This window comes from Clupea harengus, chromosome 8, assembly GCF_900700415.2.
Source record: "Clupea harengus chromosome 8, Ch_v2.0.2, whole genome shotgun sequence".
Taxonomy (NCBI): Eukaryota; Metazoa; Chordata; class Actinopteri; order Clupeiformes; family Clupeidae; genus Clupea; species Clupea harengus.
This window is the reverse complement of record NC_045159.1, coordinates 18607521-18631541: the sequence shown is the minus strand read 5'-3', so window position 1 is coordinate 18631541 and position 24021 is coordinate 18607521. Positions and strand designations below refer to the sequence as shown.

Here is a 24021-nt window from a genome sequence, read left to right as displayed (position 1 = left end):
TAAAGACATGTTAAACCAAGGTCCAGGTGCAGTTAGTAGCATTTAATGCTTCATTTCAAGAATTCAGAAAACAAAGCAGACGCCATGACAAATAAACAATACAAGCATCATCTCATTACATGCTGCCTATCACAAGTATTGTAGAGTGCAGAAGTACATATAAACATAGAGCTTCCCGCTGTGTTACCTGTGCTCTCAGGTATTTATGGAAGCATCACACTCTTTTCAGTCTACATGACAGAAACCAGTCTTTGTCTCAAAGACGACAAAACAGGGAGAAATGTCACACTAAATAATCATAAGCAGACGTTATACAATATTACGCCTGTGTTGTACCTGAAGCCAGTGTGGGTTTGGTCGAGTACGTTCCATTGCAAATCTTCCAGTGAGACCACACCACAGCTTTCATAGCCTAAAACAACTTTATCATAAGGTGAGTTTAGAATGTCCATAAGATGTACCTTTGATTACAACAGATAAGGCAAACTTGACCCCTGACCTTTGATTAAAACAGATAGCCACTCAGGAGCTGGTGTTAGTACTTGATATCTCCACAAGTTCAGCTATTCACTGAATACTCTTAACTTTTAATTTTTTTAATAATTAGCCATCACAGGAGATAATGAAATGTGTTGTACTGTTTTGTTCACTACGGATATATATATATAAATCCCACTGAGCTGTTCCAGGTTATTTTGGTGATATTATTTGTTGTTTTTCAGGCCACTGAAAACAAACATGTGCAGCTGGCCTTGGGTCAAACATTCTTAGACTGGTGACACGTTGGGAAACATGTTGTGCAATACTGACGCTTCATACATAAATAATTATTATTTGTTCACGACAAAAACATCATTCTCTCGGCCCCTCTGTCCGACTATGTTGCTGAAAAATATCAAACCAAATGTACCAGGGTATACATTCAACCTAACTCTAAGATAGTGTATTGCCTTAGGGTACATAATATATGTGTGTGTATGTGTATATATATATATATATATATATATGCTCAATATAATTTTCACATCTAATGTAAATAATAATAACAATAAAAAACTGATACTGAACACTGATATCTGACACACTATGATATGATATACATACTACATTTAGTGTTAGTGCAACACAACCATTCATGTGGAGAGATTAAAGAAACAACTGCTTCCTTTCTTTTTTTCTTTTTTACAAAATAGCACAACATAGAACAACACAGACACTTTGCACAGACACTAGACAATGAGAGCAATATACACAAACCACAAAACATCTCTTCTCAATCTAGCACAGCCAGTAGCTGCATCTTGACATTAATTTCAATTTTAGCTTTTACAAAAGCACAATTTGCCATTTACAAATTCATTCATTCATAGAGCAAGTATGAACCATATCTTATATACAGAAAAGTCTGACTACATTTGTATGCATAGCTAATTGTGCTAGAAGGCTAACGTTACCTTTTTCCTAATAGGCAAACGCCAATAGAAGCAAGTATGTCTGGGATACAAAATGCAAAGAGTGAAAACTCATGAAATGCTGACCTACATGCTGACCAGACAATTCTGACAGTGTAATAGAGCCAGACGGATATTGCGAAATGCGTCTGAGGATAAAGAAAAGGGGACAGGGTCTAAACGTGGTCGGGAATGATCAGCATGTTTGATATATTTGAAACATCCTAAACCTAATGTCTAATGTCTTTTGATGCTCTGGCTTATCTCGCTTGGTACTATTTTTATGACTGTCGAAGGTAAAGACCTTTAGGAAAAACAACAAAGAGGGGACTGTCTCCCAGAGATATGTCTGTACAATATCGCCACTGCTAAGCATGTCTACATAACTCACTAATACATCTGTACACCTCATGTGCAACATGTTTCTGGAAAAGTAAACTAAGGAGATAAAACTACATACAATTTTCAACCAACAAGACACTTTAGACATAAGGCGCTGAGGTCGACTAGTGTAAAAACACAGTATCCAGCACTGTGAACATTGTTCAGACCAGCTTCATTTCATGACAACACCACTATATATAACTACCTGATGCAGAGACGTGAAGCTCTTGGGGTGTTGGCTAAAAAATACTTGTGTCAGCCACGTCCAGACTCTATTGTCCAAACTCTATTGAGTATTCTGTGACAGATGAGTCTTCCTCTACTGGATTGTCAAAAAATCAAGTCATGCCCACAAAAATATACCACCCGTAGATCAATAACTGAAATGTTCATCAGGGACTGATGAAGGCAAGCCTTGCAAAGAATCAAATGTTAATCGCTAATACTAAGTTAATACTTGATCTCCTGTTCCATTTGATAACACTTGTCATACAAACTGAGCGATATCTCAACCCCTTCCTCCAGGTGAGCCCTTATCTGACACATACATACATACATACATACATACACACATCATTTGGCTTTTTTTTCTTCTTTTTTTTTTGGTTTGTTGGAGATGAAATGCAGAGTATCATAAACCTGAGCTTGCGGCACACACACCGTAACATCCAGGCAACTCCGCAGCCTTCAAATGCTGAAACGTCTGTCAAAGAGCCCCTGCTCTCTCATGCAGAGAGGCAGCTAGGCGAATGAAAGTCACACAGACATGTCTCTGACAAGGTTTCCCTTTGGGCTGAGGTGGGCTCTCCTTCAGGTAATGGTTTTGAAAAAGGTTTCCGTGTATCTAAAATGTAGACATCCCATGGTGTCAAATATACATTCTTTCGTATAAAATTTACAGGGAAGGTGTTTTGTTTTATGACGACTCTAAGAGGTCGCCCTCGTCGTCGTCGGCTCTAGCGCTTAAGCCGTTACTGAGGAAGGCCTCTTTCTCAGGGGACGCCCGGGCGTCTCCGTTGCTGGCGGAGATGGGCTTGTAGTCTCTGAGTTCCTCGTCGGGAATCTTGCGAGAGAGACCGGCCTCAGCGCTGTGTCGTATACCATACCCAAAGTAAATAACGAAGCCTGAACAGAGATGAGAGAAACACAAGAAATAAAACAAATTATGTGAGTAAAATACGTTTTAGAGTCTAAAAAAATGTGCTGTTAGTGTACTGACTGCAATATATACCCAAATGATGTGTTACATTTTGTGCTTCATTGAATAAAATTTGTATAAATGAATTAGCCGTTCATTTTGAATCCCTTGTGAATACAAATCTGTGAGTAACAGAACAAGCCTGGTCTTTGTAAAACACTTAACAACATCGTTATTATGAAAACTCAGCCCTGGTATATATCTCATACGAATGCATCTGGATGATCCACCCTGGACCAGGCAGGCTTTTAGGCCTCCTGAGGGACTGACCTATAGCCATCCAGATAGCGAAGCGGACCCAGGTGCCTTTGTCGAGCTGCATCATCAGGTAGACGTTCACAAACATGCTGACCACAGGCAGGAAGGGGAGCAGAGGCACCTGTTCAAGTGGAGAGGATAGAAATGTCTTGTGTGTTTGTGCTTTACAGGAATGAAACCTCACAGAAGAGAAATAAATACAATAAAGAGGATGAGGGGGAACAAAGTAAGAGGTGACACATGACATAAAAACATGGGCTTCGCTTGCCAATTAAAGACCTAAATTCCAAATAATTTAAAACATTTGACACTATTGGGTCTTAGGATGCAGAAATTCCCTTCCCCCCCCCCAACTTCAAAACCTGGTTGAAACGAGAAGAGTGGTTGGGAAGAGTGGTTGGGAGTGCAAACCTTGAAGGAGAGTTTGGTCCTGCTCTGCGGTTGCCTGGAGATGATGAACACCAGGCCGAGGCAGACCATGAACAGAACACTCAGGGCCACGATGTTCCACCACGCCGCGCCCCCCTGCACCGCCAGGATGCTGAAGGTCAGAATCAGCAGCCCTGCAAAGGTGGAGAAGGTCATGAGAAATGTGTGAAATAAAACACAACCCTTCCACCAATCAGATCATTAAACTATCATGTGCAATTCTGCAAAAAAAAGAAGAAGAAAAAGAAGAAGAAGAAGAAGAAGAGGAAGAAGAAGAAGAAGAAGAGGAAGAAGAAGGATGAGGTTTCTATTGTATTGTATGATGTTGCGTCATTAGTGGTCACTGTGGTCTGTATTTTCTGCACAATGCAACAGAGCAGCAAGCTTACATTCCTCTCTTGGGATCAACAAACAATGTCAGTCTGTGAGGAAATGTGTTGTGAGTCTACAAGGGGATGTGTGTGTGTGTGTGTGTGTGTGTGTGTGTGTGTGTGTGTGTGTGTGTGTGTGTGTGTGTGTGAATATGAGTCCAGCAGGGGCTGCGTATGTGAATCCTAAATCCATGAGGGATTGTGTTTGTAAATATGAGACCACAGGGGAATGGATTGCTGTATTTTACCGAGCAGGCTGGTGCAGACGTTGACGGAGAAGCCTGAGGTGGGTGAGGGATCGGAGTTTTCCGGAAAGAGCAGGGTTTTGAGGCTGAAGCGCTCGTTGGCCCCGGGCAGGATGACCATGCTGGGGGCACCCATGGACTCGGTCAGCTCCACCTCCTCCTGCGTACTCGCCATCTGGTACGCCATGCTTGGATGCTCAGGCTGGTACCTAAGCAAAACACACACACACACACACACACACACACACACACAGACACACACACACACACACACACACACAAACATAAGCATGCATAATCACACACATAATCACACAAACACACACACACAAATACCAACCCTCGCATGAATAAACACACACACACACACAAACATAAGCATGCATAATCACACACACATACACATACACACAAACACACACAAACACACACACACACACAAATACCAATCCTCGCATGAATAAACACACACACACACACACACACAGGAATATGCATGCATATACCCATTAGGGGAAAAACACACATATGAATGAACAGAGACCATACACACACACACACACACACACACAAATACAAAGGATACAGAAACACTCAGAGACATCCACATAGGGGAATAGGCCACACAAATTTGCTATGTTTCCTTTTTCTCTTAACCTAACACAATATCACCACTCCAAGAAGTCGTTTAACATCATCCTATGAGTAAACCAGATTTCAAGCAGAACCTCCATTCAAAATATAATTAAGGACTGAAAAATGTGTAAGCCTTCTCTAATATGCCATTTCATTGGCTGTTTATGTGGAAAAAGGACTTAATAGATTTCCTTCCAATGAAATGTGTAGGTAATCGTCTGGCCTACCTGAGGACGAGCACACAGGCTGCGACGAGTGTGTAGGCCAGCAGGGTGCCGATAGACATGAGGTCAACCAGATCCTTCAGATCAAACAGGAAGGCCATGACCGCTATGGAGAAGTCAAAGGATCGACATAAGTCACAGGACAAAGGCTTTCTGACTGTTATGACAGGATTTAACTAGGAGATTCCATTTGGAAAAGTATTTTCTGAAGAAAAAAATAAATAAATAGTATGGTATAAAAGTATAAAACAAACATCTGATGGGAAACGGTGACGTATATGAATGCATGTATGTATATGACTGTTATATATGCTATCATTAGTTATATAACATAGCACGCATAATATTGCATAATTACAACTAAATTACTATCCACACGTAGCACAAGCGAACCAGCCCAGCTGTTCATCAGACCTTTGCCTTAAATTGTGAAATACTGTTGTGAAAAATGTAAACTACCACAGAAGGTGTGAATTCACAAGGTCTCATGAGGTCAGGGGATTGAAACTGGTCCTGTGAAACTTCACATTAGAGAACAGCAGGTGAGTATTTTCCCAGTAAAACCCTTAAGGGGGCTTAGAGCTTCTTTGATTAGCTACCCCACTGAAAGACCTGCTGATACGGAGCTTACTGCGACCAGCAAATTCATTTGGTTATGCAATCAAACGTGTGACCCCGCAGATGGCACACCTGACCTGCTGGGCAGTCTAAAAGCAAAGAATGTTTTATCAACAGTGAGTGTGACAAATATTTTCTTTTTTTTGAACAACCCCTATGTGAAGTTTCCAGGAAGCCTTCATAGAAATCATATGGGTCTGGACACATGATGTATGTCCATCTTATGGTATCAAATTACCTACAGTAAAATATAGTCTTGTGTTTTAATATACTGTTAATGGCAACATGTACACCATTGAACAGCATTGCATAGATAGATTGCATAGCACTGCTCAAACACTGAACGAAGGTTTGCCCCTTTCCAATTGTTAATCATGGGAAATAGAGACTACATATATAACCATATAACATAACCATACTAATAATTTCATCTGAGAGAAAAACACAGCACATGTACAAAACAATACATGCATATCTACTTTATGTGCCCTAAAAAATCCTCTTCGAAAACATACAGTATCATTTATCTGAAAGGATGTTTGGGGTAAACATGCACTAAACGTCGAATCCATGAGCAAAAAAGCTGTGCCTGTCAGACTCCCCCTCTCCCCTGCCAGTTGCAACGGCAGCGGCCCAAAAACATGGTCTCTGCCTGCCCGCGAGCTTACCGGACATGGCACCAGCTGCCATGGTGGACATGATGGGCGTCCTCCTCTCGCTCACGCGCGCCAGATACGAGAAGAGCAGACCGTCGCGGGCCATGGCAAAGATTATACGTGGAAGAGGAAACATGGAGCCCAGCAGGCTAGGCGACAGGAAGGAGGAGGAGGAAGACAGGTTTCAAAAACAAAAGAAAAGAAAAAGAAAACAACAAACAAACAAACAAACAAACAAAGAATGGAAGAATGGAAGAAAGAAAGGAAGGGAGGTATAGAAAAGTGGAGCTGCGGATGAGAACATGCTCTCAAGGTTTTGTAAAGCCTTCACTTGGAGAGGCCACACTAAAGACCCCTTAGTAGCCAGCGTAGAGAGCTGACACACACACACACTGAAGCCCATTCCAGAGCAGAGACAGAGGACTGGGTTAGAGGATTAGTAACAATGGAGGCTCGTTCTCACCTGCCACTATGCCCGAGGTCAGAGTAGCAAGTAAAGGGGTTTTGGTTCGGGGGTGGATGTCAGCCATGTATTTGAAGAGCAGGCCATCTTCAGCCATGGCCCAGATTACTCTGGGCATCGGAAACATGGCACCGAGCAAACTGGCACAAGACACAAGACACAAGACACACACACACACACACACACACACACACACACACAGGCAGAGAGAATACGGCATGCCATGCAGGTCAAGTCGGTCAACCACAGACACCACAGACAACAGACACGTCCTGTGAGTTCAAGCCTTGCAATGTTAATGATGTCGCTGGTCAAATATCTGCTTCTGAATTTAGGATCTACCGGCCAACATTCAGTAAGCGGAAACCACAGTTATAGTCTGTGGAGGACAAATACATACAACATTACAGAAGTAATAAAAGACAAATGATGATATATATTAGCTCAACTTGACCGCCCATTTAAAAAGTGAGGTGAGACTGAATCACTCTTACATAACCAGTCCAATGATTTATTACTCCCTCCCCTAGCGACATTTTTAGCTACTTTTAGTAAGAGGCTCATATTTAACCTCAGTTATATATATACACATGCACTGACATGCACTCAGCCTCCCACTCCCCCACCCACTCACACACCCACAAATGCACGCACACCCACAAACGCACGCACACACACACACACACACACACACTCAGACCCGGCATGTCATGAAGGGGTGTAACGGAACACAACATTCACAGTTCGGTATACCTCGGTTTTGGGGTCACGGTTCGGTTCGTTTTCGGTGCATGGCGAAAAAAAAAATGTCCCTATTTATTTTGAACATTCAACAGTGTCTCATTGCCCATAAGTCCTCCTGTAACAGTTCAGGCACTCAAATACTGGCATATTGACAATTAGAAATAAATGTTAGTAACGCCCCGTTGTAAGACTCGGACCTGTTGGTAATTCCTGAACTGCAGCTTGTTACAGGGCAGGCAAAACGGACTGGTTAAAACGCACATGTGAAGGCATACTGTAGGGGGGCTCAAGCTCTTTCACCATCTGCTTTAATCCAATATTTTCTGCGACCGAGTATGGTCGCATATCCAGCGATAAAATACTCTATGGCATTAGTTATTGCTTAGGCACAGTCCGAATCTGCAGTGAGAATCTGTGGAGAGAAGGACTTCCATAGGCAGTCCATAGGCATATCCGACTTCAATCGAACAAGGTTGGCATACAGTGTAATGCAAATCCTTGTCCATCCCTGCCAACATTCAGGTCTCAAAATATGGGAGTTGTTTTCGGCTTGGGGGGAGGGGGGTGGGGCATGGATAGTAAATAAAAAAGTAAGTAAATAAATAAATAACCGGATTTATTTATAACTTTATTTATATTTATATTATGTTATGTTATGTTATGCAGAAGGCATGAGTTGGGTTAAGGGTTGCCAGGTTGCGGTGAGGGGTTGAAATGGTTTGTAGTTTGTGAGTTGTGTGTGTAGATTGTGATTCATAGACAGTCTGGCTATCTGGCAAACTTGGGTAACGTCAGACAAACATACGCAATTTATGGATCCGTCTATGACAATTATTCCTAATAGGACCATGCATATTACGTGAGTTTCCCAGGAAAAACAACAAAACGGGAGGGCGCTGGGAGAAACCGGAGAAAAGCAAGTGTTGGCAGGTTTTATTGAGCTTGACTAATCCGGCTCACCAGGCTAAACCGACTAGCATCTTACAGCTGATAGACAACAACTGGTGCACTGCCAGAGCATTCCGGGTAAAACACGCACTCTGGCATTTCTTTGTCTGTGTGCGAGTAGTAATGCTAGACATAAACAGACTGTTCTGCCAGTAACTGTTTGGGTCACAGGGCGTACCGAACCGAGGAAGTCGTACACCGAATCAAGCGTCCTGCGCCTAACGATTTGGTACGTATACGCATACCGTTACACCGCTACTGTCATGCCACGTCAGGGTCAGAGCCGCAGTGCAGTGGGGACACACGTGTGTGTGTGTGTGTGTGTGTGTGTGTGTGTGTGTGTGAATGTGTATGTGTGTGTGTGTGTGTGTGTGTGTGTGTGCGTATGTGTGTGTGTGTGTGTGTGTGTGTGTGTGTGTGTGCGTATGTGTGCGTGTGTGTGTGTGTGTGTGTGTGTGTGTGTGTAGGCAGGCTTACCTGGTGGAGAGGGCGCAGAGGGAACCCACGGCCACGGCATAGGTGGCCCCCTCCCAGCCCACGTACTTAAAGGCCACGGGCAGAGGGCTGTTCTTGTCCAGCATGTAGTAGGGCATCATCATGGTGAGGGCGGCCGACACGCCGAAGTAGGCCACGAAGCAGATGAGGAGCGAGGACACGATGCCGATAGGGATGGCCCTCTGGGGGTTCTTCACCTCCTCACCTGTGGGGCCACACATACAGAAGTGGGGTGTTTTCAGGATGAATACATAGTAAGAAACTAGAGGATTGACCGTAACGATATGATGCTGATATGAATGGCCCTCTGAGGGTTCTTCACCTCTGAGGATATGGAGAAATGCACACACAAAGGTGTGTTCAAGATTAGTGTTCCACGGATAATTGTGTTTCATAGCTGAGCTGAAATCAATGGTGTGTTCAAGATCAGTAAAGTGTGTTAAATATCAGAGGTAAACTCAATGGTTTGTTGTTTGGGTCAGGCAAATGAATATAAAGAAAGACACTAGTAGTAACAGTGAGGACATGAGGCCAGTGGGGTGTTTACACAAAGGATACAGGCACAGAGGTGTGTTCAAGAGCGTGATTGCACAGGTAAATGTGTTCAGTATCAGAGATACACACAACGGTGTGCTCCGCATCAAACATATGAATATAAAAAAAAGACACTAGCATTAACAGGGAGGACATGATGCCGGCTGAGAAAGTATACATCCACAAAGGTGTGTTCAAGAGTGACATTACACAGAAAAGTATGTTCAAAAGCAGGGCCAGACACAATGGTGTATGAGCATATAATTAAGACACTAAGATTAGCGGGCAGAACACGAGAACAATGGGGAAGGCCTGCTGTCGGTTCTACACCCCCTCACCGGGGGAGGGTTCTGCACACACAAAGGGGAGTTCAATCTCAGAGGTACACAGAATGGTGAGTTCAAAATCAGGAGTAATTAGCAGGTTAGAAAGTAGGACACTAGGCAGATGGGGAGGCAGGACACAGTGCTGAAGGGGATGACATGCTGAGGGTTCCTCACCACCTTACCTGTGCAAGGAGGCACACACACGGGAGTGTTCAGCAGTAATTAGGAGAGCATGAAGTCAGACACCAGACAGATTAAAAGGGGGGAGACCATGCCTGTGGTAAGGGCCTCTCACCTCATCATATGCTCATGATCAGAGAATATTCTGATTATAAATGGATAAATCTGATATCTAATGATAACAAATGCATCACAATTGTTGTATGACAGTCTTCCATTGCTCAAGCAAATGTTTATTATGGAACGCTGGAGTAAAGTATGGAACGCTGGAGTTTAGTATGGAATGCTGGAGTTTAGTATGGAATGCTGGAGTTTAGTATGGAACGCTGGAGTTTAGTATGGAATGCTGTAGTTTAGTATGGAACGCTGGAGACCAAGTGACCTACGGGCCATTTGTGGCAATATTTGCTACACACCAACTTTGAACTCATGTGTGTGTGTGCCATGTGAACACTGAGTTACATGTAGTGAAACGTCTCTCCTTTGCAGTCAGTGGCAAGCTGTGATCCTGACACTGGAAAGGGTGCAGTGAGAATGCAATAAGCCTTGAGAAATCAGCAAAACACCATTTCCTTGCATTATTTCCTAATGTTACAAACCCTGGCACACCTTCCAATATTACAGGCTGACACCCCAAGGCACAATCTCCTTTGTCCCATCTGTAGCTCACAGAGGCCCTAAGTCTGGTCTTACTTGATGTTGAAATCGACTGCTCTGCTACACTGTGTGGGTTTGTGGGTTCAGGCCAGTTCAGGCAGTGAGTGGGGACTGGGGTCTGTCTGCACAAAACAGGCTGTGATATGTTCTCGCTTTCTCCCTCTATTTCTCTTTCTCTCTCTCTCTCACTCCATCTGCCCTCCTTCTCTCTGTGTCTCCCTCTCTCTCTCTCTCTCTCTCTCTCTTTCTCTCCTTCCCTCTCCCTCATTTTCTCCTATTTTCTCCCTCTCTCCTCCCCTGCCCTACCTCTTCCAGCCAATGGAAGGAGAGGATGGCAGGGGAGTTCCCCATGACAAGGCTGGGAGTGTGGGGAAAAGAAAAAATAAAGGAAGTTCTTGTGAGAGGTGAATGCAGGAACACACAGCAATGATATTAAACAGACCAGATTTGGGGTAATTCCACATAATAAACAATGCATACCATGGTCTTTTAAACAGACAATACCCTAAGAGAGTTGATCCATAACTCTTTGGACAGTGGTGCCAAACAAAACCAAGGCTTGATTGCATACAGAAAACGTGCTACCGAAAGACATAAACACAGGCATCACACTTCAGTGTTCTGTGATGGAGCCACGTGTCATCTCGGGGAAACTGCAACCTAACACGCGTTCAGGACTCGGCACAAAAAGTTCCTCAGAAGCAACGTCTTGAATGTCTTGGAAGCTTCCATATTCCCTCTGGGCGATGACTCAAGTTGTAATGTTCTCCAAAGCTGTCTACTGTTACCAGTGTTGTACGAGCCGGCGCTCGGTGCCAATGCTGGAGACCTTGACACTGACACTAACCTGTGGTGGCGATGCAGTCGAAACCCACAAAGGCGTAGAAGCAGGTGGCAGCGCCAGAGAGGACGCCGGTGAAGCCGTAGGGCATGAAGCCGCCCACCCCCAGGTCGACACCCACCAGGGCAGGATCAGTCCCACTGGTGTAAAGGACAGAGAGGGGGGCATTCACTCTCTCATAAATCACCACAGAGCATTATCTAGAGCAGAGGATCTGAGGTAGAACATCAGCCATTGGTTCAGAGAGGCCTCTGCAAAGTAAAATGCCAACTGACACAACTAAACATAGCTAATTTACTGTGCTCTGATCATGTTTATTTCTATTCACACAGAAAAAAATATCCTCCTGAGAACCAACCCATAGACTTGGGTCCTCTGTAGTGGACATTTGTGTTTCATGCATACCCTCTTACTCTTTTGAGCTATTCTGTTAATTTTTCTTGGTTCCCAGGAGGATCTAAATGAAGTTCATGGGTATGGATAACATGAAGAGTCTACGTGGCACATGGTCCATTTCAACAGAAAGGCAAATCTGTGGAAACCTCACTTCACTGCTGCTCACTTAAGACTGGAGTTGGTTCCGTTGAGGATTTCCTCGGGCACCAGCTGCCAGTTCTTTAGGGTGCCCTTGACGAGCCCAGACACCACCATGAACACCAACACCAGCACGTTGATGCAGGTGAACACTTTGTTTACTACGGCCGACTCCTTCACTCCAAAGGATAGCAAGCCTGGAGACAGCATTGGAAGAAAGAGAGAGGTGTTAGAAGAATATATAGTATAGAAATGTCATTACTGAGAAAGTTTGTCAAAGGAATATCAATATAGAAATATAATCTTTGAGAAATATTATCATAGAAATATTCAAATTGAAATATCCTCGGGGACAAATATAGACATAGAAATATAATTACAGAAATATAGAACTAGCTTTTTAGGTGAGAAAATGTAGAATACATGTATGCTGCTAGACTGTATGTCAGGTAAGATTCTGTGGGATTGTGGTCTAGAAACTGTACAAGGCTTAGTTTGACAGATTTCTGGAGAGTCAGTCAATGTGCTGTAGGTGGTGGTTCCGGTAATAACAAAAAGGAAGCACTTTCTTTTAAATTCAACTTTGACAACATGGCTGCTTTCAAAGAGGTTTGAATGTTTGACAGGACTTCATGCTAATGAAGTTGTGATGTACTGACCAGGAAGTCATAATGGCCTTAAGGGAACAAGTCAGTTACAAGAGTATCTTGTCAAATTCAATGCCAATGGCCCTTTCGAAATTTAAGGGAAGATTTCCAGACTAGCATTAACATGGTGAAAACTCATGCTGCACCAAGCTGGAGGGAGATTCTTACCGCCCGAAACTTTACTGAGAATCACATGCCTCTTTGAGAAACCAACATACACATTCTGTGTAACAAATAAAAGTGTTAAAACTGACCCATCACTACACTACACAAAACATCACTACAACACACACAGGTAGAGCATTTGCCTAATTTAGGGTGACCAGACGTCCTCTTTTACCCGGACATGTCCTCTTTTCGAGACCTAAAAAATGCGTCCGGCAGGGATTCCAAAATCGTCCGGGATTTTGCATCTTCGGATATTTGTGTTTGTCTGGGTCTTTCACAAACTAGTTATTACGTCCTTACAAGTTTTGGAAAGGGTATCTCCTTTACGTTCCACCTACTTGCGCGAGCTCTGACTGTAGCGCGAACTGTCATTGGTCGACCGCCTTCCCAGTGTTGCCAGATATGATAATTATCCTCCAAATACGATAATTTTGACCCTTTCATACATTACGCCATTTCCAATCTGGCAACACTGAGCACCTTGCCGCCTCCACTAGTTGCATCGTTTACAATCAGGGCTGTAGTGGAGGGTAAACGCCGTTTACGCACCTCTGGAATTTTGGAAATAGCGTTTACGCACCTCTAAATATCGTTTACGCACCTCAAAGTTCCCTGGGCCTTGTATTCTGCCGTTGGAATAATCAGAAATAAATTTGGTGTCATTTTAAAACACCTACATTTCAAATTGTTGAACATATAAACGCTGTAGTCTGAATCATTTTCATCTGCGCTGTATTATGGTCTGTGACCCTCCAATCGATGCCTTGGCTGCGGCAGCGACACCAATCAGGATCCATGAAGTATGTAAACACATACACGTTGTGGATTAGCCTACCTGCCTACCAGTTCGGAATGGATTAATTAGCCATGGATATCAGGCGATTTTTGAAGAGACCATCAGTGCTCCCACTCCCACAGATGCCCGCAAAAGGCCTCAAGTACAAAGTAAGACTGAAGAAGATCAATTCACGTTTTTAAACGTTGTTTTGGTTTGGACAACATCGCATTAAGACAGGGACAAACTCTATTAATAACGTGCTTGCAAATACGATGATGGAGGTAACAAGCCAGCCTTCCTGGTGCCATCTAAATAGGCCTAATAAAACGTGAATTATTTCAGCAATTGAAGATGCATTAGTAATTATCCTCACGCATATCGCTGTAGATTAGGCTAATTCATTGAACATTGTAGACAGATTCTTTGCAAACCAGTTAGACATAGCTAAGTGAATTGCTAAGTGAAATGTTTTAGCTTAGCTATAGAATCTTCCATTTTCGCGGTCAAGGTCAAATATAAGTGTAGCAGAAAAGAAACAGCAGAACAAGCATAAACCCGACCGGTGAGGCAGAGGTACTGTTTGCCTCCCCTCCGTGAATTTTTTTTTTTATGTCAGATCAGCAATACTAAGAAGGTTCTACGCATGCGCTCAACCCAGTTTGTGAGGGATTGCGCAATCTGAGATGAGGCACAGTCTCCCCTGCCCGTACGTCTTAATATAGCAATTGTGTTGTTGTGTTGTGTTGACATTGGAGGTTTCTCTAATGGTTAAAGAACAGGGGAAGTGTTTAATTGCAGCATGATTTCTTTTTATATTATACTTTTCAGCTGTAACACCCAGGGCCTGTTTCCAGAGGCCTTACATTTTTTTTAGGTCCTATAGTATAGAGGTCCTTTCTTTTGTCTCCCCCTCCACCCCCTTCATTGTTGTGAGGCCTACACATACTTTTCTTCACTGTTTTCTTGAAATTGAATAAACTACAAACACATTTATTCACTGTCATTGATTTAATATGACTTTAACTGATAACATAATGGAATATAGCCAGGACAGCCTTACAGAGTCGCAACGCTTTGTGTTGCGTTGCTTCGCGTCGAGTTCTGTCTGATCGCAAAATTCATAGTTTACCCACCTCTAATTTTACCACTACAGCCCTGTTTACAATAGTACATGACATCTGCATGTGGAAAAGATGTCAAAACTTCGTGGCGGGGGAGGGGGCGGGGGCGGGGTCATATGCATGTGAAAAAGATGTCCAAAAACTCCATTGAGGGGGCGGGGTCCCGCGACAAAGTGTCCTCTTTTTCACAAACTCAAATCTGGTCACCCTACCTAATTACTCTGTGAAGCCACTGTAAGTAACCTGCCATTCACACATACTCGTTGGAATGCATTGATCCAACGGATGGCGCAGGAGGAGTCTGGCGCATGGGGTTGTGTTGATAACAGAGACGTTATAGTGTGATTGACAGGTCAACAAACCAATCACGCCACTAGCAAGCTGTTTACCTTGTGAGTAGTAGCATGCTAACATTAGATAGGTGGCTCAGACCTCAGCAAATCCTATCAGACATATTTTACAGTTACAATAAAGGGGTTTTTACATTGTACTGTCTATTTCTCGGTAACTTTTAAAAAATCTAAGCAAAAAAAAGTCAAACAAACAACTTTTAGGTACAAATACGACCATCTACTGAGTTTGGTCCGCCATCTTTTTTTTTTTTAGCTTCCCGCTCTTTGCATGAAAGGCAATTTGATTGGCTGACGCATGCGTTGCCTCTCGAAAAGTTGAAAATTTTTCAACTCCTGCCGCAAGCAACGCATGAAACGTAACGCAACGGAACCCAACGGAGCCACAATTCAGTTCGGCAAAGTGAATGGGGATCCATCAACCTTGACGGATCAACGCATTCCGCATTCCGTACGTGTGAATGGCAGGTTAGAGAGTTTGCCTAATTGCTCTGTGAAGCCACTGTATGGTAGAGAGTTTGCCTAATTACTCTGTGAAGCCACTGTAAGGTAGAGAGTTTGCCTAATTACTCTGTGAAGCCACTGTATAGTGGAGAGTTTGCCTAATTGCTCTGTGAAGCCACTGTAAGGTAGAGAGTTTGCCTAATTGCTCTGTGAAGCCACTAAGGTAGAGAGTTTGCCTAATTGCTCTGTGAAGCCACTGTAAGGTAGAGAGTTTGCCTAATTGCTCTGTGAAGCCACTGTAAGGTAGAGAGTTTGCCTAATTGCTCTGTGAAGCCACTGTATGGTAGAGAGTTTGCCTAATTACTCTGTGAAGCCACTGTAAGGTAGAGAGTTTGCCTAATTGCTCTGTGAAGCCACTAAGGTAGAGAGTTTGCCTAATTGCTCTGTGAAGCCACTGTAAGGTAGAGAGTTTGCCTAATTACTCTGTGAAGCCACTGTATGGTAGAGAGTTTGCCTAATTACTCTGTGAAGCCACTGTAAGGTAGAGCGTTCCAAAGCCTCCCCGGGCCTCTACCTGCGTTACGCACCTGTGAGCGTGATGATGATGAGCACTGCAAACATGTCGGGGTACTCGGCCAGGATGCCGGGGGCGTTCATGGGCATGTTCAGGCGGCAGAAGGCCTCGATGTGTTTGCCAATCAGCTCATCAAACGTAGCGCTCCATGCCCTAGCAACACTGGAGGTCCCTGCAGGTCGCAAGAAACCATAAACATTACTTATCAGGTATGGACACCTCTCTTCAATAACACCAATACATTGGACTTCTTTCATAGAAAGCTGCACACATTTAGTTGATCAAAGATGACTGATATATAAAGAGGAAAACATACAACCTGGATAACTTTGCATCCATGGTGTATTTAATTTGGTTAAACATAAACATGTAAACATAAAAGCACTTTATGCTTACATACTCATAACCCTACCATTACTCCTGTTACTCAATATGTTACACCAATGAGTATAGTTACAATGAGTATAGTTACAAAGGGCTACATGAGTCAGAGGCTGGCCATATCATTATCAGTCATGAACAAAAGTTTAAGATCACTCTGAACCCAGGGAACGCATCGAAAATGAAATCATTTGCATGAGACTGTGAGATCCTTACATCGGCCCATTGTTGTCACTTTTCAATTGACCATCACACGAAAATTGGTTAAAAAAAAACAAAGAAATAGGCGCCAGACTGCTTTCTGTCCAAATATGTCCCTGAATTCCTAAATTTCTCGACTACATTGTGAACGGCAGACTTACTACACTTGAACTTTTCACTCATTGCTCAATCAGAATATCCCTCCTGACAAAGAACAACAATTTTTGCCCTCTGGACTTCTGTGAGTGATGCCAACGTGAAGATGACGCAGTCTCATGCAATCAGTTTCATTTCTGATGCAATCACTGCGTGAAAAAGGTATATTTTCCCAAGAGTGATCTTAAACTGCTGTCCATGACTGTACACAGTATGTATTATCACTACTACCATGTATCACTTACACCTAACCCTAGAAAGCACCAACATGCCACTACTTACCTAATCACATGCGATTACTCTTACTCACAGAGTACACTTTATTTACCAGTGTAGTTATGACGTAACAAGGGATAACTGACAACAAAGTATGGGCCAAAATTTGAAGTAGTATCTATAATTATGACCAGTGATGTATAAAAGTAGACAGCATGCCATTACTCTCTCTTTTGCTCACGGTGTTCTAAAGTTACAAAGTTACATTGCAAGTGAGGCTTACTGATATAAAGCCTGGTTAAATATTTGAATTGGTGTCTAGTGTTATTGCTCCATTGTTACCGATGACGTAGGAGAGGATGAGGTTCCAGCCGGTGATGAAGGCCCAGAGCTCCCCGACGGTGACGTAGCTGTACAGGTAGGCCGAGCCCGTCTTCGGAACGCGTGCCCCAAACTCGGCGTAGCAGAGCCCAGCCATCACAGACGCCAGGGCGGCGATGAGGAAGGACAGGACGATGGCGGGGCCGGCGCTCTCCCGAGCCACCGCGCCCGCCAGGACGTAGACGCCTGCGCCCAGGGTGCTGCCCACGCCCAGCGCCACCAGGTCGAAGGTATTGAGGCAGCGGGACAGACGGGAGTCCTCGATGCTGCAGTCCACCACCTTCACCCTCAGCAGCTGCTTGCCAAAGTCCAGTAGCTTATGGAGAACCATGGTTCCGTTGTTCTATCTTCTGCTACACGCTGCTAGATGCGGGACATGCAGGAGCCAAGGCTTGGACTTCACTGAACCTGCTGGGGAAATGAACACAGTTCTTACAAAGGTCTTAGAAAGTAATTCTCAAAAATTTGAAAATAAGCTCTTTTTAGTGATATAGTGAGATAGTGACATTCAACAAGATTACTCATGGCAATATCAAGTTCAAGACTTCTGTTCAAAGCACTGTTTCAAGCACATCTTGTACAAACACATTATTTATTTACTTATCTACTTATCTATCACTAGAACAGACTTTTATTTCAGTGTTAAATATATTTAAATGCATTACTGGCTTTCTGGATATTAGATGTGACATTTTCTGACCGTACGAGTGACGAGTAGAGAAAGACATGCTGACTGATGTAATTAGGATTTCATGTTTTATCCTGGAATAATTAATGATTAATATTTAATTGACTTTCAGGTCCTGTATATTGGAAATTCTAGAAATGTCGATGTCGATGTGTCAAATCACATTGGATTATTTAGATAATTGGACAGTTGGATAATTTAGTCAATTATTGTTTATGTTATGATCAAGGCATCATATATAAAACCCCTGTTTAAAACATACTCTCTAGAACATTTATCTACTTTCTAGAACAATAACACACCAATTCAGACATGTTGATTTTATGCTACACAACCACAAGGAAAAACCTAAGGGCTTCATTCATGAGTACAGTAGCCAAGACCCAAGCATTGTGCTTCTAACTCATACAGATCACCTGTAGTACTGTTAAGTATTGCATTGTTTCCCTGGCAACACTGGCTAAGTCGTACGGAAATCCATAAAATGTGACTATTGGCAGCAGTGACGAAGCACGCAGAGGATAATCCACTTCCCTAGGAGCCGGACTTCATTCAGTCAGCAGAAATGAATTATGCGATAAGAAATGTGCTTATGAAAAATGTACCAACTGAAACATAAGATTATAACTTAAGTTAAGCAGTATAAGTACACCACTATACAGTTTCCTTAGGGCTGGGGATTCCATAGTTCTTATAATTCCTGTGATGCAAACATAGTTCTGTAGTTCATACACGACAACTACAATCGAATGCTTCAAATGTGTGGCAGTATTTTGATAAGCCTTTGATAAGCCCATTTACTTTTGCCCAGTACCACAGAGGATATCAACCATACTTTGATACGTGAGGGGGGGAGAAGGTAAGCCTTGAGGGGGAGCTAGAAAATTTGGTGGGGGGCGTAGCCCTGCACCCCTCATAGTATGTCCTGCAACCCACGGCATGACCCAGTTCCTCCCGGGCTATGATCCAGTACCAAATCAAAGACCAAAAAAGAGGTCAAGGGAGTTTTGCTTCCTGTCACGCCACTGCAGATCGGAAAGTTCCACAGACAGGGGCTGACAACCTTTTTTTTTCCTCAAGATGCCTACGGGCTATCAAATGTCCCATTTCAGATGCAGTCCAGTACCAAGAAATGTATATGTTTTGAATGTAGGTATGCAGAGTCATACATGCAGGGGCACTTTAGACTGTTCACTGAGAGAGAAGCAACCAATCAAATTTGCCTTAGATTCTGCAAGTTTGGCAGCTGAAGCCCAATGGCGATGCTGGCTCAGGTTCCCCAAATTAAGCCAAAATGCCGGAGGTTCATTAAAAGGAGATCACCATCTGCACATAATGCAACGCAGACAATCAAAGGTAATCTGGGGTCTTACGAAAGTGCTGAAGTCTTGCAGGAGTGGGCCATGCTCCAGTCAAAGTCTTACGCATATTTCATTGAACTAAACTAAAACATTGTTAATTGCAAATATTATGGTGACTTGACTTTAGACTTGTTGCAGACAGGAACACAATATTCTTAAAAGAATACCTCTATCCAGTTAAAATAGCAACAGATTGTTTTTAAGGCAGTTTATTAAAGTAAATAACTGAGGTAAATGTCCTGGTTCCTATGACTACATGAGAGACAACGTATCCTAAAACCATTACTGTAGTAATTACCTCAAGAGAAAGATAACCGCAATATGTGCCATCATATATAGACATTAAATCATTAAGCTGTGAGAAAGCAACATGTACTCACACAGAATTCACAAAGGCTTCAGCTAGCACACAGCACTAGAGAAAGAGCGAGAGAGAGAGAGAGCAAGAGAGAGAAAGCGAGACCTATCACTGAACTCTATTCTTCAGACACCCCTGCAACTGTAGCCCATTTCCAGGGACGACCTACAAATAGAACGTCGACACATCACATGGCCTGGCTATTCACAGCTGCCCCCCCAACGACGGCGGCACTGCACTGAGCCGTAATGCTGTCAATCAATCCGGTTTCCCACCACTCAGATGCGGAAGCCAGACGCCAGGCCTCACAGAGACAAACACACCTGCCTCTCTCACCAGGGCTGCCCTGGCACACTGGCACACTGGCGACAGCGACTGAGAGTTGTCACTGCACACAAGTAGAGAGTAGAGAATGCACCTGCCTCTAAATAGGCTAACAAATATGTGTTGGTCTCTCAGTGGGCCTAGGACATATTGCGGCAGGTTTTCTGTTTGGACAAACCAGCCCCTTGAACCCTGACATTACACAGACATTTGCACAAATGGTGGAAATGTACACATTCATGAGTGTGGTCATGCTCCGAAACTTCATTTTAAAGACACACAGTTCCACGTATTTCCATCAGCAACGCGGAAAATTAATCTTAGCAGTGATGTTTGTATGTAAAGAAAGGAAAGTAATGACCACTATGCCCATGTTTATTTCCTGAGAGACAAATCATCTGCCAGCCAGCAGCCACCGTTACCGGTTCCAAGTCCAGACTGAACCAAATATGCCAAAAAAGAGACCATCTTCTATTACACCTTCAGGCCTTTCTGAAGTGTTTACATGTAATCATTTACCAGATACCATGCTATTATTCAAAGTTACTCAAAGTACAGGTCAGGCGCACATGTTATCACGAGATCCATGTAGTAATTTCATGAATTCAGCCGGGTCACACTCTAGTCACGCTGAGACCACCCCCCTGCGGTAGGCATGATTCCTCACTCCTTCAGCCAGGCTAAGACCAACCCCCTGCAGTAGGCATGATTCCTCACTCCTTCAGCCAGGCTGAGAGAGACGGCAACCGGACTAAGAAAAAACCTGGGCATTATAAATAAATCCCACACTTCCATCTGGAAGTGAAGGTTGTGCAAGGTGTAGGGTGCACATGGGCATCATCTGATACCACTGAAGAGATTTGGCTAGGAGGGTGGGCAGGAACACACACACACACACACACACACACACACACACACACACTCACAGAGACAGACACACACTCTCACACACATGCACCCACCCATGCGGGCACACACACACACACACACTCACAGAGACAGAGACACACTCTCACACACACACACACATACACACACATACACACACACACACACACACACTCACGGACACACACACACACACACACACAACAATGGGAGTGAGGTACACAGTAGGCGCGAGGGACGTGGAGGTGCATATTTAAACTGGTAACCAAGGCAACGGCTCTGTCTAACTCTCGTCACTAAATAAAGCCGGTGGGACAGGAGGAGGTGTGGCGTCTGTGTGAGGCCCCAAATCAGGATGCTGCACATAAACTCATGTAATCATATAGGATCCTGGCCTGATAGTGCCCTCTCCTACCCTCACTGGCTATTCCAATCTTTAACGACAGGGACGGTTTGTTGACAGAGAAATTAAGGTACAGAGTGTGTTCGAACAGAGCCTTCTTCTGGTATGTATTACTGGCAACAACCACAAAATGAGAAGAAGTTTTCCTCAAGCTCCAAATACACACTTGACATTTCCCTACCATCATGCTGTACATCGGACATGTGAGCGGCAACTTTCAGTTGACAAATGATGGGTTGATACATAGGTATGAAGTGCCGAATGTGACCCATGCAAAAATAAAATACTTGACACGTACAGATACATTCAGATACAATCTAATACATTCAATTTGTACAGGGAATGCCTAGACATCTCCAGGAAGAAAAACATTTGTTGTCAATACAAACTACTAAAGAATAATGCATTTTGTGTACGAAAAATATTGGGCCTTGGGTTACCTTGAATCTATCGTTTTAATTTTAGAAGAGTGCTTGAAGGAACGTGAACGATATTCAAATATGTGCTGTTCTAGGTGCCAAAACTCTAATGCAGGTGTGCAAACAGTGCATACGTAGTTTGGCTAGGACACACCTTAAAAATGCTCAAGGCTAAAGGGATCGAAGCAACACACGTCAGTATGTTTAAAACCGACACAAAGTTCAAGGTCTACACAGTGAATCCACACAAACAAACTAAGCATGAGTGCCTAACTCACGCCGCCTCAAACATGCCGCTAATATTAAAGATTCAGAATAGAATGAAGCAACTGTACTGGTGATAGTGTTATGAAAACTAATGGACAATGCAACTGTATTTGTGATAGTGTTATGAAGTCTAATTAATAAAGCAACTGTACTGGTGATAGTGTTATGAAAACGAATGGACAAAGCAACTGTATTTGTGATAGTGTTATGAAGTCTAATTAATAAAGCAACTGCGTTGGTGATAGTGTTATGAAGACTAATTGATAAAGCAACTGTATTTGTGATAGTGTTATGAAGACTAATTGATAAAGCAACTGTGTTGGTGATAGCGTTCTGTGGACTAATGGATCAGCTATGACAGGACAGAAGGAGTGGCAAATCATGTATATTCACATAACTGGTGAACAACACACCCCAGTGCAAAGGACTAAAAATGTGGATAATAGAGAGTCAACGGAGGTCATTGAGTTTGTGCGCATAGTTTAGGAGCCTCACAGCTGTCCAGCACTGCTGAGCACCTGTGTGGCAGTCACTGACCTTCCAACAGAGAGATTTATCAGCGCTCACACCACCACCAAAACCCCCAGCTGCCCAGGCATTCCCACAGACCCAGGAGGACTTGCTGACTCTACAAGCGCTGCTTCTAGACAGAGGATACAAAGGGCTGTTCAAGATGCATGGATGACACAGAGTTTCCACTCTGTCCTGTCTTGTCCTAATTCATTGATAGTGTTTTTGGTCATACTACATTTCAAGTAACATGTAGTGTACATGAGAAAAAAAGTAATTAAGGGTTTATTATGCAGTAACATTTTATTATACAAAACTCATGTAAGAAGAGGCAATTAAACAAACTTCACCTTTTTAGTGGATACTAACTAGACTATTCAGTGGTAGTCATTTTAGATCAAACCAAACGAATCCGATCAGGGCTTCATCCTTTGCAGGTCATGCACTTCCTGTGGCTTCCTGTGTATCTATATTACTTTATCTGTTTCTTATTCCTCTCTTCTTTCTTTATATCTCTCTCACAAAATGAACAACAGGACAGGATCACAGTTGGAATGGAAAGATGGGAACATGTCATTAACCCGCCTAAAAACATACAACTGGATATGCTTCCAACATACACTCCCCATCCACCAAAATACTCGCATGTTTTTAAACTATTGCATAACATGAAATATAGATGACAATGACCTCCTTTAAAAGTGGAAATCATTTTTGAATGGTAACCATGTTGTAGGCTATTTATTTGGTGAATTGTTGATGACTTGATCCATAGGTCTAGATAAAAGAAACATAACATGCTAAAATATTGTTATGAAAAGATGTGGGTGTCGGATTGGATTTCTTTACAACTTCTAGTCCTATGGAATAATTACATTAAAATGCATATATGCAGAGGAAAAATAATTTGCAGTAGAATTATTGTACACAGAATTTGGATTTTTGACAGTACAACTACTTTTTGCACCTTTAGTTTTCTTTCAGGGTTAGTGCTCTTTCTAGCCAAAGGAACCACTCAACCGGCACAAATACCCCACAGCCTTATTCTTTAACCATCCTAATCTCAGATAATTACATTAGACTTACAGAAGGCCTGACGTAAATCAAATACAAAATAAGTAATAGCCTACTCAAAGTAATACCTTCCTCTTGCCTCAAAGTAGCCTACAGCGCTACTCACACAAGCGTGCAAGG

The 24021-nt window shown here is 43.1% G+C and overlaps 1 protein-coding gene across 2 annotated transcripts; it reads right to left on the bottom strand.

Annotated features, from left to right (window-relative positions):
• Positions 1 to 21: 21 nt before the first annotated feature.
• Positions 22 to 20180, bottom strand: slc7a1a (solute carrier family 7 member 1a). 2 transcript variants are annotated; one of them, XM_012827705.3, is made up of 12 exons: positions 20039 to 20180; positions 17571 to 18020; positions 16288 to 16446; positions 12221 to 12389; positions 11665 to 11798; positions 9103 to 9325; positions 6483 to 6619; positions 5200 to 5302; positions 4340 to 4545; positions 3703 to 3854; positions 3304 to 3412; positions 22 to 2960 (listed from the first exon to the last, which is right to left on the bottom strand). In XM_012827705.3, exons 2-12 carry the CDS (start codon positions 17938 to 17940, stop codon positions 2752 to 2754), a joined length of 1971 nt encoding a protein of 656 aa, XP_012683159.1. In that variant the 5' UTR covers positions 17941 to 18020; positions 20039 to 20180; the 3' UTR covers positions 22 to 2751. The 2 variants fall into 2 exon arrangements, with proteins under 2 accessions (XP_012683159.1, XP_012683156.1); XM_012827702.3 differs by lacking the exon at positions 6483 to 6619 and adding an exon at positions 6934 to 7073 and having other exon boundaries at positions 20039 to 20177.
• Positions 20181 to 24021: the final 3841 nt, after the last annotated feature.

What these genes read in the sequence shown, in the direction of transcription:
- slc7a1a (XM_012827702.3), bottom strand. Translation starts at nt 17,940, where the DNA reads ATGGTTCTCCATAAGCTACTGGACTTTGGCAAGCAGCTGCTGAGGGTG. An exon ending in CATCCTCTCCTACGTCATCG is followed by an intron (nt 16,447 to 17,570) that starts GTAACAATGGAG and finishes TGCGACCTGCAG; the next exon opens with GGACCTCCAGTGTTGCTAGG. An exon ending in CGCTATCTGGATGGCTATAG is followed by an intron (nt 2,961 to 3,303) that starts GTCAGTCCCTCA and finishes ATCTCTGTTCAG; the next exon opens with GCTTCGTTATTTACTTTGGG.